The sequence below is a fragment of the Parasteatoda tepidariorum genome, chromosome 3 (genome assembly GCF_043381705.1).
Source record: "Parasteatoda tepidariorum isolate YZ-2023 chromosome 3, CAS_Ptep_4.0, whole genome shotgun sequence".
In the NCBI taxonomy this organism is placed as follows: domain Eukaryota; kingdom Metazoa; phylum Arthropoda; class Arachnida; order Araneae; family Theridiidae; genus Parasteatoda; species Parasteatoda tepidariorum.
The window spans coordinates 100,288,687-100,303,105 of NC_092206.1; the positions used below are offsets into that span (position 1 = coordinate 100,288,687).

General features: G+C 33.2%; 1 protein-coding gene across 1 annotated transcript in view; it reads left to right on the forward strand.

Annotated features, from left to right (window-relative positions):
- The window catches only part of LOC107442966 (monocarboxylate transporter 10), a 28,643-nt gene continuing 14,224 nt past the window's right edge, over positions 1-14,419 (forward strand). Inside the window, exons 1-2 of the mRNA XM_016056676.4 lie at positions 1-1,615; positions 12,552-12,885. Coding sequence (XP_015912162.2) covers positions 1,165-1,615; positions 12,552-12,885 — 785 coding nt within the window. The 5' untranslated portion in view covers positions 1-1,164. The remainder of the gene's footprint in view (positions 1,616-12,551; positions 12,886-14,419) is intronic.

Genomic DNA, 14,419 nt, shown 5'->3' on the forward strand with positions numbered 1-14,419 from the left:
GGATTACATAGTAGGATTTTAATTAAATTGGATGTTGTTAGGGAATTGCTTTATTCTTCTTATTCTTGTTTTGAAAAAAAAAAAGAAGTACCTTAGATTTTATAGGAGAATTAGGATTAAATGAGAGGTTATCAGGAACTGCATTGTTTATCAGATTTTTACACAGAAAAAAGAATGCATTGGATTATGACAAGTTTGAACGGTATCAGGAACTACGTTATTTCTTACATTATTATTATTATTTAATTCGTTAAATATCTCTATAGTTGATTTTGACTAGCTCCGATGTTAATAGGAACTATTTTATTTTGTCAAATTATTACGATGTTAGGAAAAAAACTCAATTTACGTAGTAGATATTGACTATCTTGGATATTATCAGGAACTAATATGTTTGTCAAATTTTTGCGCTCTTAAAAAAAGAAATATTTTGATTTACATACTAAATTTTGACTAGTTTAAATGTTATCAATAATTTTTAAATTTTCAGAATAAAAATTCTTTGAATCATATAAAAAGTTTTGACCAGCTTAAATGTTATCAGAAATTGCATTATTTGTAAGTGCTCAATAATATGGATTATGCAAACAATGAGCTGATAATTTCATAATTAGGTTTCTTTGGTGTACAAATAAAATTGTATTATACTAAAAACATGTATCGTGGAATTGTGAGCTCTATAATGAAGAATATTTTTTTTAATATTGAAATTTTCAAATTCCTTTCTTTATTGTTATAAATAAATAATGAACGCAATAATATCTTAATTTGCTGGTGTTTATCAGCTTTTAAATGCTTTTACTGCTAAAGTACTTTGAATAAACAACTCTTACATCTTTGAATGTAATACTGTGGAAAAATATTTTCGAAATAGAGCAAGAAATATCATTTCTGGTAAGTTAAAATTTCAAATGCTTGAACAGTTTATGATAAAAAGGAAACCACGAATATTTACGTAGGACAAAATATTATTTGGCGTCTTTCAAATCTTGTACTGTACATTGTACTAGTAACAAAACTTAATTATTTTTGTAAAATTCTACATTTAACTCTTTACTATAGTAAGATGAATGAAAGAAAAGCTGTTAAAATGATAATCAAAAAAAGAGTTATCAATACAATACCAAGTTCCAAACATAAATATTTGCTCCTTCTATTCTAAAAATGGAGCCATCTCGGGATGTGGGATGCCAAAATTCGATTGAAGAATTATCGAAAAACAATTCGAGAAAAACAAATGATAATTTTCACCGTCGTGAATATCGTTCGCAGTCCGTGGCCAGTCCAGACCCCCGAAGTCCATATTTCACGCATCGCTGGATACAGACTTCGCCGAAATCCAGGCAAAATTCTCACCTCCACACTTGTTGCAGGAATGAGGAAAAAAAGAAATCGGTAATGAAAGGTTCGATTCCAGGATTGAATCTATCACCAAATAATCCAAAAACAGCCACTATTCGCCAACATTATTATCCTGAAGGTGGCTGGGGTTGGATAGTGCTGTGTTGTGCTCTTATAGTACACATTCTAGGCAATACTGTGATCTTATCAAGTGGATTCTTCATCGTTGAAATACGGAATCATTTTATGCAGGGACAGAAATCTATTGAACCAGGTAAGGACTCAATTCTATATGAAAATATATAATGTTATAATTTATACTCATATATAATTTATAGGAACATATTTGTAAGTGGGATTACTTCAAATTCGTACTGAAAAAAACATAAGACATAGGTGAAACAAAAATCCTATGGGTTTTCTTTCCCTATGTAAACTAGCTAACTTCCCGGGAATAGCCATTTTGCTTTGCGTGAGACATAGTTTATAGCATCGTTTGATCAGCTCTTCTGTTTACTTTTGGGGTGTAGTCTGATCTAGTACAAGCAGCCTCCACTGTCATTGCTTGAGGATAATTTTTTTCCCTCCAAAAATCTGAAATGGGTGGCACAATTATTTCTTTATTGTAAAGAAAACACGCATAACAACATTAATAATATTATGTTCTTAATTTATATCTCTAATAATGCAATTGATATTTTGTTAAAAACAATGAAGTGGTAACGTATAATCTTCATAACATCACTAAAAATAAAATAATAAATCTTAAACACTTACACTAGACATTGAATTTTTCAAAAGCTTTCGTTTAAGTTTATTAGATTTCGCCCTCTTATTTGGTTCTCAAATTTTGAAATCGCATGCTTACAAATCTATTATACTTTTTAAAATAATAATAATTATTTCTCCTCTATCTTTTTATGATTTTTGCAAAAGACAGAAATATAACGATTTTTGAATTTTTTCACTCCTGCTTATAAGAACTTTAATAAGAACTTTGCTAATTTTCATAGAATTACATTAAAGCATCCAAATATTGCGTGTTTTTTTTTTTTTTTCAGAAAATTTTTCTCAAATATACTATTGGTGGTTGCTGTTTTCCACAGGTGAATGTATTGACAATCACATAGTTGCCTTTGTAAATGTCCGAAATATATACTAGATTTAGTTAAGTGCCACTGCCTAGTATGACACTGCCTCCGAACACTGATGTTTCTCCTAATTCTACCTTCAGCAGATATTAAAATATCGAATAAATATAATAATATCATCGAATAAATTAATATCAAATGAGATATAACAAATATTTCGGACATTCACCAAAGCAACTATGTCATTGTTGACGTTCACTGGTAAATAAATATTAAAATGTATATTTTGCTACCCTTAGAAGAAGTCTTCCAACGGAAAGCTAGTAGCTATGCATTAATCATAGTTATTGCTGCCAACATTTGCTCGCGTTGAATTTTCCGTTTTTCTTTTTCAAATTTTTTAAAATTATTTATATGCGTTAAAATTGTTTTAAACAAATTTAGTGATCACGAAAGAATAATGAAAGTATAAATTTTGCTACCATTTTAAATATAATAAGGATTTTGCAAGTAAATATAATAAGGATTTTACATATGTTTAAAGGTTTTTGAAAGGGGAACTGGGCGAGTTGGCAGCTATAGTAATATAAATTACTATGTTACAGAAAACTGGTCAATCTTTACGAATTCAAAGAAAAAAAAATTCACTACGATTTTAAGGTTTGATTCTAGGTTTAAATAATTTGATTTAAAATGTTTTTAACTAACAAAATGTATGAATTTTTCAAATATGTTTAGATAAAGAATCTAAATAAAATACGGTTACTTTCCAGTGGTGGAGAAATCAATATAAATTTCACTTGTTTTTAAAACCTTCTTCCACTCAACTATTTTCATGAAGCAAGTTTATTTTTTGATTCTACATACATTTCCTTTTTTCTTCTTCAAAATAGTTGCCACGTTCGTTTAAACTCTTATCATACTTTAAAACTAGATTTGGAATACTCTCTTCATTGTAACTTGCTGTCATCTTCGGTAACCAAGAGATCACACGTCTTCATCATCGTTGTACTAGTTGCGAGCCGAAATGATGTTCGAAACATCAGAAAAGATGAAAAACACTTATAGAGCAAGGTCTGGGCTGTATCGAGAGGTAGTCCAAAACTTCCCAGCCAAAAGAGTCTAATAAAGCTCGGGACTGAGCTGTGGAGAGAGAGAGAGAGAGTCATGGTCGTGACAGTAGGAAGCTTCGTAAACATTGTAAGCCCTCGTATATGACAGTGATGCCAACTGGATCCTCTTAGTCAGAAAACTTTTCCCGGTGGTAGCAAAATTTATGATGAAATTTTTAATTTATGTTTTTGTATTTTTGATTTAAAGCTATTGAGTTCATCACTGCAAACAAACAAACAATTCAAAAGCTCAAATAAAACGCCACTTATAGTTTAAATTATTTTGGGCTACAAGCGGCTCCAGGTGGCCATTTGAAAGATCGAAATCAGATCAGGATAAATTATTTTGGGATGAGCCTTTACGGTGAAAGTACATGTGAACTGAGCCGAGTACAAGGTGAAATGAAATAAAAAGTTCTTAACTGTTAGTTTTTCCACTTTATAATCTCTTATGCCGGGGTGGTTCAGGGGATTGATAGCTCGCTTCCTAATGAGGTGAACCGGATTCGAATCCCAGCGATGACGGTCGTTTCGAATTCCGCACCTGGCTCGCACTGACCACAGTGCTGATGCAAAATATCCTCAGTGGTAGACGGATCGTAGGTTAGTCTCCTAGCCATTCGATTAACCATGGAAGGTTTTCGTTGTTTTCCTCTCCATGTAGCGCAAATGCAAGTTAGTTTAATCAAAAAGTCCTCCACAAAAACAAATTTCCCCCAATACTTGATACAGGAGTTCCCTTGTCTTCTGGATAGGGTTCAAAATGACAAGACTATGGAGTTGAACATGGGTAGTTGTAAAGCCCGAAACTGGGTCGGCTGTTCAACGACGGTTATAAAATAAAATATCTTATGCCGAAACCAAAGGCATTCCTGGTTTAATGGTAAATATAAAGGCTTTGCTTAACCAGAATAAGCGCGTTAATAGTGCGAACTTTTAACAGTTTGTTGGAAAATTTCCTCTGGTCGTAGCAAAGTATATGTTTTAGTATACGATTCTTTGCTTAGTAAATCTGACTTCCTCATCACGATGTGAAAATGATTCAAAAGTTCATTTTGTCACAGTGGTCTTAAAATGTTGGTGAAATTGACCAAAATCTTGATTTTACTATCGTTTANCTGTCGATGAAATGACCCTGTAAATGAAAAGACCCTGTGGACGAAATGACCCTGTAAATGAAAAGACCCTGTCGACGAAATGACTTGTCGACGAATGACCCTGTCGACGAAATGGTCTGTCGACTAAACAACCCTGTCGAGGAAACGGCCTGTCGACGAAATGACCTAGTCGATGAAATGGCCTGTCGATGAAGTGGTGTCGATGAAATGGCCTGTCGATGAAGTGATTGTCGATGAAATGAACCAGACCCAAAATATCCTCAGTGGCAGACGGATCATAGGTTAGTCTCCTAGCCATTCGATTAACCGTGGAAGGTTTTCGTTGTTTTCCTCTCCATGTAGCGCAAATGGGAGTTAGTTTAATCAAAAAGTCCTCCACAAAAACAAATTTCCCCCAATACTTGATCCAGGAGTTCCCTTGTCTTCTGGATTGGGTTCAAAATGACAAGACTATGGAGTTGAACATGGGTAGTTGTAAAACCCGAAACTGGGTCGGCTGTTCAACGACGGATATAAAATAAAATATCTTATGCCGAAACCAAAGACATTCCTGGTTTAATGGTAAATATAAAGGCTTTGCTTTACCAGAATAAGCGCGTTAATAATGTGAACTTTTAACAGCTTGTTGGAAAATTTCATCTGGTCGTAGCAAAGTATATGTTTTAGTATACGATTCTTTGCTTAGTAAATCTGATTTCCTCATCACGATGTGAAAATGATTCAAAAGTTCATTTTGTCACAGTGGTCTTAAAATGTTGGTGAAATTAACCAAAATCTTGATTTTACTATCGTTTACCACTCTAAAAAATTTTTTTGCACAAAAAGTGTAGTAGCTGTCAGCTCTGATAATGAAATGATTTTGCTATTGTTTAATAAGAATGATCTGTTTTTCATATGATGACACTGGACTGGACTTATCACTCGACCCTTCTTTTTACCACTGGCTGCAAAAAGAGTACAAGTTGATTGTTATAATTATTCTCCTGATTGCAGGCCTGGCAACGCTTTTTTGAAAGATATTTCATAGAGTGGTAGACATTTAAAAATCAAAGATTTCCGATTTTTCGGTAATTTTGCCAACATTTTAACAGCCTCACCACGAAGGAGTTGGAACAACGTAGCTTTGCATATGAACTTTTAAATTATTTATGTATAGTGGTGTAGAAAATAAGTTTATATGAATAAAAAAATTATTCAATGAAAGAAACATAGTAACCACTAGAAGTAACTTTTTACAAAAAGAGTGGAAAGTTGGCAGCCCCTGTAATTGTCGTCAACCCATATCATAATCTCCAACAACTACCAGATTTATGTTAATTCAGAAAATATTTTTCTTTATGGTATAAAAAGTAAAGTATTATAAAAGAACTTCATCACAATTAATTTAAACAGATATACTACATGTAAATAGCAAATATACAATTGTCTCCAATGTATATCATACCTACCACTTTATCAAAAAGTGATTTCTCGAAGTGGTAGCAGAACGTAATTTTAAAATTAATTGTGCGTTTTTATATAGTTTGCCTAACTTTAAACACATCAACTTATGCATTTTTCTAAATGTTTGTGTCATCTGTAGTGGTAGTAAAAAACATTTTTCATTAAATGTATAAATTCAAGAATAAAATGAAAAAGTTTTACTATCACTTTAAATATAAAAAATTTCGGAGAAGAGATGGTATTGTAATTCTAAATATATGATCCACGTTTCGGTACCCACCTCCATCAACCGATCCATCGGTGGAATTTTAATTAATATTTAAATTGTCATGCTGACGTCTTTTGTGCTGCGTCCGATAGTCAGAGACGATATTTCCCTCGTTGAAGTGTTGCAGTTTTTTAATGTAATGACTGAGCTGCTTTGATGGTCATTTCATTTTCGTCCTTCATGTGTTTTTAGCATACATCGCGTTGTTTTGGGAGATATCGAATTTGTGTCTCTGAGATACTGTCAGTCATGCGGGTGGGGCATAAATAATGATTGAGCACGTGATATAAAGCAGGCGTTTGACCGGTGGCCGATGAGTGGGATGGATATGCGTCTTTCTTCCCAGTGTATAACACCGATACATTTTGTTAACTATAGGAATCTCTTAAGAGAATCTGACTATAATGAGGCTTGATTTATCTGTTAACTTTCCATCTGTCTTTGATTGGGTTGTCGTTGTCCGCATAGAAAGCTGCTCGTATTTTCATTAGCTGGAAAATCAGAATTGTAGATGAGATAGGATGCTTCTTTGGATTTTGGTATCAGAAAAAGCCTTGTTTAGTTTTATGGTAAATTCTCAGTTAGTGATTAATAAGTTTGATTACATCTATGGGAATATTGAATTGTTTTAGTTTTATTATGCGAAGTCTTCGTGCTAGACCTGATCTAAAGCGTTTGCCACATCGAACGTGATATAAAAATCTAGTGATGGTGTCACAGTTTTTCAATGTAGTCCGTGCAACACAAAATCACGTGTTGTTTTCTTATTATTATTATAATGTAATTTTGCGCTACGTTTTAAGATACAGTTATTTATAATGGTGGTCTAATCTTATTAACCGTTTTACAATTATTATTTTTGTGCAAATAACATTAACATGTTGTTGTAAGTTACAGTTAAAGATATCTGTTGAATGATTTAGAACTTAAAGATCAGTTTCATGCACAATGAGATACAAGCAAAAATAGTATTTAATATATCTCCGTTTGGTAAGCGAAAATATTAAATTATGGGTGTGAACTCGTCAAATTTGTTTGAACACTATAATGTTATAACAATATAAATGTCATTTTAAAAAATTATTACTTAGAAAAAAAATTTCTGCTCACCAATAGATCTAAATATTTATAATACTAATAGATAATAATATTTGAACGCGGGAAGTGCAGGCACAAGCGTCAGCAAACAGAATTCCTTTTAGTACATATGCAAATGATTTTAAAAAAAAGTAGAAAAAAACTGTTTTCTGCTAAGGAAATACAATTATTGTGAACTAGTCCTCAGGGTTGGTGAGCCCCCCCAAGTAATGACGGAAGCATTTTTCTTATAAATCCTATGAAGTTAAATATTCGTAATAATTGATTAGTAGTCGATGGATCCTGCAACATTGGTATACGGTATTTTGATTCGAGCAATTAAATAAAATAATTAAAAATGTGGTAACTATTATATTGTTTCTTTTTATTATTATTAATAGCAATATCGAAAACAATAGTCGTGACTATCATAATTGATAAATTATCCTAGGCTATGTTTTATATTTTAGTGATGACTGCATAGTTTCTCGGACTGCCAACACTTACGCTTTCATCATATTAAGCTGAAAGTAATTAACAAAATATTCTTCCACTTTTAAAACCACATTAACTGTAGAGTTTATACAGTTCGATTAAACGACACACCATGAAAATTACGAGTGATCAATAAAAATGACTCATTTGGATTCATTGTGTGTTTTTTTTTTTAAATTATTAAATACTAGTAAATTCTTTATTATAATATTGGTATCACTTTTAAAAAATTTGAAGGAGCTCAAAAATACTTTCAATTTGAAATTTAAACAAAAAATATACAGACACTCATTTTAACGCGTTGACTGCCGCGTCACCCATATTCGCGTGACAGCAAAGTTTCTGATCAGGCCGTGTCACCGATATTCGGTTGACGCTTATTTGACTATTTGCGAAGGATATTCGAACATATTTGAAAAGATATTTCACAGGAAGTAACAAAACTATTGAATTGTTACAAAAGCAATGCAAAAATGATTTATTAAGAAAATTATTATGAGCCACGTAAAAGCTTTCTTGTTCACTGCTTTTTGATCCACTAAGAAATAAGTTTGCCATTTTTCTTTTCGAAATTTCAATGAATTAGGATGAAGATCCTCTTTACTCAGCAAAAATTCAAACTGATTGTGTAAAGTGGCAAAATGAGAAACAAATATGATACAATGGAACCAAATAGATATTATTCTTTCGATCGCCTCGCATTATTAAAGTATAAGTGGTAGGAATACGCTTCTCACCGTCACCATAGTCATCGCCACGGGTCCAGCCGAATGGCTAAGGGAGTTCTTACTTTAGACAAACTGTAGGTAAGTATTTTGTTCATGTCACACTAAAGCTGCACAATGGGCTATTGGTGACGGTCTGGGAAACATCCCTGAGGATGATCCGAATACAGGAATTTTGATTCTCCGTAGAAGGGATGGCTGCCCTGCTTTGGTAGCCCGACGACCTGCGCGCGAAGTCAAGCACTTTGTGGTAGAACAGTTTAACAAAGACAGATACCGCGCACCATTGGTCTCTACGCGGGCTGATCAAAAAGGTCACCCACCCGCTTACTGACCGCAACTAGTAATGCTTGATTTCGGTGTTCTACTGGGAACCGTGTCTTTACGATCAGTCCACTCTGGAGTAAGCGCCCCATAAAAAGTCCTTCAATAGTATTTACATTTTGCGTGATCTGCACTCTATAAACAAATTTTTTTTTTACTTTTCAGTTATCTAAGCGTAAGAAATTCAATACTTACTTTTTAATTTTCTTTCATTATGCTTGATTGTTTTAAAATTTTATTTAATTTTTATGTGTTCGAACTAAATAAAATGAAAACACATTTAAAAAAAAGTTGGCGAAGATCTAAATTTTTTGACGACTTTTCGCTGGCTCCCGGCTAACCGAAAAGTGCCAGATTTCTTATTAATGTATACATGTGTAACGTAATGGCGGTTCTTAATGTATATTTTTTGTCATCTTTGTCAAAAATAAAGTCAAAAAAGTCTACAGTCATCAGAGATTTCATGAAGTAATTTTCATAAATTTAATAAGTTTCATAAGTTTTGCAAATTTATCTGGAATTTCATAGGAAAAAACAAAAACTTTATAAAAATTTGGAGAATCGCTAGTAAGGAAGTCGGTAGGAAAACATCAAAACCAGTTAGATTGTTTGATGAAACTTTGGTCTGTTATTAACCTTTCAGCTCCTGTCTGTGTACTCCTGCAATCAAACAGGTTTTAATGATTTCAATCCAACTTCTTCACTATTCATACATAAATTTTCAAAATTTGCGACTATACAAATGAATTCATTTGCTACTCTTAATATGTCTGCTTATTTACTTCATTTTTTTGACTTTAAAAATGTATTTGAGAGAAATACCTAATAGTTAGAGACGTCAAACAGTAGGCAATCAATGTTTAATTCCGTAATTTTGAACCCAACTCATAAGACATCCAGCCTCGGTACAAATTCAATTTTCAAAGTGAAACTAATTTGCATTAAACGAAGAGAAAATTACGAAAAACACCCAGAGTCATCCCGTTTCTCTAATCACGGTTCATTTACCCTTAAAAGAGACTTTTACTTTACGAAAAATTATATTGTGTTTAACACGTTTACAGTGAAATCTCCTTCAGGTCCAGACTATATCACATTTATATTATATCATATCATATTTATATCATATAACTATTTCAAGTAGGAGTGTGGGGTCATTGTTTAGAACAGGTTTCGGCTTCGGTCTACTGTGTTTAGCCCTAGAGCAGTGTTTCCCAACGTGGGGCCCACGCCCCAGGGGGGGGGGGGGGNGCAATTTGATTGTTAAGGGGGGCAATTCGAAAATGGACTCGACACGAGTTTAACCCTTTTGCTCCGGGCCATTTAAATGCAATGCTTTCTGTACTAAAATTGAAAGAAAAAAGGAAATTCTTAAATATTTTGCGGCCAATAAATATTATAAATTCGTTTGACGAGATCAAAAGATCAACTGGGTTTCTGGCGTCAAGTTAACCTCCGTGCGGCAGTCGGAAGGCTCCGCGTGGACGCCTTAAAATCTCGCTTCGGAGGAATATTTAAAATTTGGGTTCATACCTGCTGTCACGAGGTAATCTTGAGGCGCATTTGAAATCGAAACATAATGCTCATATTAATTCAGATTTGAATTACTTTCAAACTTTAAAGAAACATTTTGAAAAGAGGACAACAGTAAAGTGTCTATTTACTGCTCACGCTTCAATTCCTAATCGTATTCTTGAGGCTAGTTATCAAACTTCTTTATTCACTGCTAAATCTGGAGAAAAAAAATCATACTATAGAAGAGAATTTAATAAAATCGTCAATATCAGCATTTCTTAAAACGGTTCTTGAAAAAGATGACAAAGATGTAAAAGCTATGCCACTCAGTAACAATACTGTTAGCAGAAGAACGAACGAAATGAGTGAAGATATTGAAAAACAACTTGTTGAAAAGCTGAAAACAAGAAAATTCTCAGTGAAAATGTTTGAATCAACTTTAATAGCCAGTGTGGCAATATTGATAACTTACGTTATATTGGTAAAGGGCATTTTGCTGAAGAAATTTGTTCTGTCAAAGATTAGAAAGCACTATTACCTCCAAAGATATAAATAATAAGCTAAAAAGCTTCTTAGATGTCAATAATATACCAATGAAAAATATAGCATCTTGTGCTGCAGATGGTGTTCCTAATATGATGTGCACGAAAAATGGCTGCTTAAAATTGATGAAAGATGAGAATCCAGAAATGATTCTTGTGCATTGTGTTATTCATAGGGAAAACTTGGTAACTAAAAACATCTCGCCTGTTCTAAGTGAAGTACTTACATTCAGTAATAAAGTGTATCAATGCTATTAAAGCAAATGCCAAATGTGAACGTCTCTTCCAGCTATTTTGTGAAGAACAAAATGCCAACCATGTTAGACTTTTACTTCACACTGAAGTAAGATGGCTCTCTAAAGTGAACTGCTTGAAAAGATTTATGGAACTGTTTGATACTCTTAGTGATTTTTTAAGCAACGAATCTGAAATGAAGTATCTGTTAACAGTCGATGGTAAAGCATTTAGTTATTTAGCCGATATCTTTGAAAAACTAAATATATTAAAAAAGCAACTTCAAGGAGCAAATAAAACTCCTGTTGATGCAAAAGCTAATATATTTGGTTTCTTTACCCTTATAGAGTTATGTCTGAAATATGTTAACAGCAAAAACTTTGAACAGTTTCATTGGCTCCAAAAATGTGAAGTAAATAATACCGCTTTACTTGTTATTGTCGATCATCTGAAAATTCTATCGGCTGTTTTAAAAGAAAGATTTTCTGATTTGAAACAAATTGATTTTCCAACATGGATGATGCAGCCAATGTTAGTGGATTTGTCTGATATATCAAATATGCAGTATGAAGAAGAACTAGCAGAAATGCAGAATGATAAGTCAGTTAAAAGTTTACTTAATATAAAAGGAGTGATGGCATGGCTTTGTGAAAAAACAGAAATCCAATACCCAAATTCAACCAAATGTGCAAGAAAACTATTGTTACCGTTTCCATCTTCATATTTAGCTGAATGTGAATTTAGTGCTGTAAATGATTGACTGGTAAAAAAAAAAGAAATTGTCTGGATATAACACAACGGTGAGACTTGAGACTGAAGCTAACCAAATTAAAACCTAACATAAAATCTCTGTGCAGCAAGCATCAAGCGAAATGATCTCACTAAATCAAAATATTAAATTATTATAGAAATTTTTTTATTAAAATTATTCGAGTTTGAATCTTAGTTTTTTATTATATGTTATGAAAATTTACTTACTGTGTTTCGTTAACAATTTCATAGTCATTTCTTACTAAAACCTATCACTTAAGTTTCTCAAGTGAACGATTCAATTTTTTTAATATTAAAAATTATGTATTTACCATAGGGGGCGTAAGAATTTTAGAAAGGCTTAGGTGGGCCATGACAAAGAAAAGGTTGGGAAACACTGCCCTAGAGTGAAGAGAAGCTACCCTCCCTGAATTCTGCTATTCTTGTTTCGATAGCAGCAGACGGGGGGGAGTTCTTACCATAGACAAACTATACCTACTTTTGGTCTCTTTTTAGTTCTCACGGCTGTCACCTCCACAGGGGTATCATACGTTTTTTCTCCACTTGTGATCGCACTATGCAAAAAGAAGAGTACTCGACTTCTTGCCATGTTTGGCGGAATTCTGACGTCTCTTGGCTGCCTCTTCACGTCTTTCGCCACCCAACTCCACCAAGTGTACTTCAGTTATGGACTCATGATCGGGGCAGGTGACTGTCTGACCCGAGAGACATCCTCCATCATTCTGGGAGAGTACTTTAAAAGGAAGAGACATCAGATACAAATGCTCTACCACATGGGATATGGAATAGGTGTTGCTACCATGCCTCTACTTTTCTCTCACTGCCTCAGGTGATTCCTTAAACAATGTTTCTTTTTTATCAACTTTAAAACTGAAAATGTGAAACCAATGTTTCCAAAACAAACTATATATATTTATTAGGGGGACCGGAGAGTAATGTCATTTCGCTCCATTGGACATTTGTTGTCAGGATTTTATTTTTAATCAATTCATCCTCGTTAGCAACAACCTTTCAATGCCGGATCTAAAAAGAATCGAAATGGATCGAAAAAAATGGAATCGGTTTTTAAGACTAACAAATATTTAATGCACCGAAACGACATTACTTTCCGGTCCCCCTAATGTTAGAAAATATCAAGCACGGTGGTTAATACAAATTTATTAAAATACACCTTATTTTTTTGCATTTGCCACGACTTTTTAAATTTTTTAAGGACCGTACAGAGAATGCATTTCTTATTTAAAAATATAGTTTCTTTTATTGCATTATTCCAAAAATATGATATCGAGAAAATGCATTAAGTTATCCGTGTAACACGTATCTCATAAACGATATCGTAAAAACGCAGCTTCGAGCATTGTATAATATCGAAGCAGAATAGTGTACACTATAAAATGGACCCCTATTATAATCGATTTTACAATATCGCATAAAGATATTGTTCGATAGTGTGAAAAAACGTTGTGGAATGTCAGTCGATATCTCTCAGCATTTACAAATGTTATAAAATGTCGACCGACAAAGTCAACACGATTTTCAGAAAACGAATGCTGTGGAATGCTTGCAATCACCAAAATTACGTTTATTTGTAAAAATAAAAATTAGTATTTGAAAATATTCTTATCGTCTATTATATTCTTATGTTCTATATCTTTTTGTCTTTTAAATGATTAATTTTAACTTAAAAAAATTAATAAAGTTAATGTCTATAGGAATTAAGACACATAATAAGAACTAAAATTGCATGGGAACCGCGAGTAGTGCTTCCGTATTGTTTCTTCGTGTGCTGAACAGGTCATAAGCATTTCTAGCCGGATATGATGACATTTTCGAGCATGGATTACTACTATGCAATTTTAACTCCTCTAGAAGTTTGCAGCGACTACCTGCTTCTTACAACTTTTTTTTAAACTTGTACCTTTCGACAAAAAACTCGACTAAAAATTTAATTTTAAAAAAGCTTTAGGAGCAAAGCTAAATTCAGATTTATATATATATATATATATCTAATATAAGGGCAACAACCCCTATATTTTGGTGGATTTATTTGTCAAGAAAGCAGGAATAATGAGAACATCTTGTGCACAAGATTTTATTTACTAAATAGATCGTGAAGCCGAAGTCACATCCCCGCTCTCCCGGCTGGAGAGGGGGGACAAAGTTCCAGTCAGATCCGACGGAGTTTAGTTTGTAAACATTATACACCAAAAAGTCACGCAAAAACATTGCTCCTGCATTTTATAGGATGATTTTTAGTTGTAAAGAGGCCCAGTCATATGCCTTTTTCTGTATTCTTACGCCTCATCAATTTATTTATTACTCATAGCAAATCGTTTAATCTTTCCTTATATGGAAGTGAAAGA